The sequence below is a fragment of the Perkinsus marinus genome (genome assembly GCF_000006405.1).
Source record: "Perkinsus marinus ATCC 50983 genomic scaffold scf_1104296935954, whole genome shotgun sequence".
Lineage (NCBI taxonomy): Eukaryota > Perkinsozoa > Perkinsida > Perkinsidae > Perkinsus > Perkinsus marinus.
Genome location: NW_003214282.1, coordinates 1 through 1244, shown reverse-complemented (window position 1 = coordinate 1244; position 1244 = coordinate 1). Strand labels below are relative to the sequence as shown.

The 1244-nt window shown below is 45.6% G+C and overlaps 1 protein-coding gene across 1 annotated transcript; it reads left to right on the top strand.

Moving 5' to 3' along the window:
• Positions 1–153: 153 nt before the first annotated feature.
• Positions 154–480, top strand: Pmar_PMAR024120 (hypothetical protein; the record flags this gene model as incomplete). The annotated part of the gene is made up of 2 exons (XM_002783842.1): positions 154–208; positions 254–480. 2 exons carry the CDS (start codon positions 154–156, stop codon positions 478–480), a joined length of 282 nt encoding a protein of 93 aa, XP_002783888.1.
• Positions 481–1244: the final 764 nt, after the last annotated feature.

Below are 1244 nucleotides of genomic sequence, written 5' to 3'. Positions count from 1 at the left end.
ACAAGATCAGGAAGCAAATGCAGCTGGCATGCTCGTTGTCGTCACGGCAGGGAATAAGCACCGCGATTTGGACATAAATCCAGACTTCCCTTGTTCTTCGGCCGTTCACCCGCTGATGGAGTGTTATGTGTGGCTGCAACGTATGGTCCCAACATGCAGCTTACGGATGGAAGCAATTTCGGTTCAGCTGTTGACATTGCCGCTCCAGGTAACGGAATAGTTACAACTGATCTCAAAGGGGAGTATGCCACAGGTAGGGGCACTTCGCATGCCGCCGCTATTGTAGCAGGTATAGCTGGGATGCTCTACAGCCTTGAACCTTCTCTGAAGGCTAAGCTGACCCCTGCTTACATCAAAAGTATCATCAAGGATACGGCCACCCAAGGTGTCAAGGACAGTAAAGGGGTAGAGACCCTTACCTTCGGCCGCGTGAATGCTGCGGCGGCTGTCAAGAAGATACTTGGGAGAAAGAAGGTTTAATTTTTCGCCCTGACTCCGTCTCATGATGATGGAGTCAATGACACCGAGTCATTGCCAACTTGTTCCGTGAACTCTCGTCTAGCTCGATGGTCTCTCTTTTGCTGGATAGATTATCAATTTATTCGATTCATTCAGTGTAAATGTGAAGGTCTGATCAGACCTGATCATCATGACACTGAGGATTTGATAAAGATGATTCTTTACGCCCAACTGTTGAGTTTCGAATTCGCGTCGTGAATTTGTGCCTGGGTCGGTCTTACTTCAGTAGACAAGTATTGGATCGGTGTTCCAATTATGAATCGTTCTGGGAGATGCTGGTGCATCATCATCGATCGCTGTTCCAATCTCCCGTAGCACACAATGTGTCTCTCCCGGGGGAAGGAATCCCTTAGCTGAGCTTACGGTGAATATTTTTCACATCGATTAAGTATCATCAAGCTGCAGTTTACGACATTCCCTGCTATTATATCCAGTGAAGTGTTATTCGAATAGGTAAATCATTAACAGTTGTGAAACTGGGAACCGGACTTGAAAATATCAAGTTGCGATATATATCAACTCTTTCCGATGAATGCAGTTCGAGAACGAGGTCTGAAAACAGGTTAGGACTACTGATCATAGTAAATGGTGAAAGCAGTGGAGTTTCGCCCGTTCTTCGTGAAGAACGTCATTCTCCGTGAAAAACGCGATATTCGCCATATGTAGTGGTCATGAAATATATTTTTCACTAGTGTTCTTCATATCACGGGTAAAATCCAGTAGAA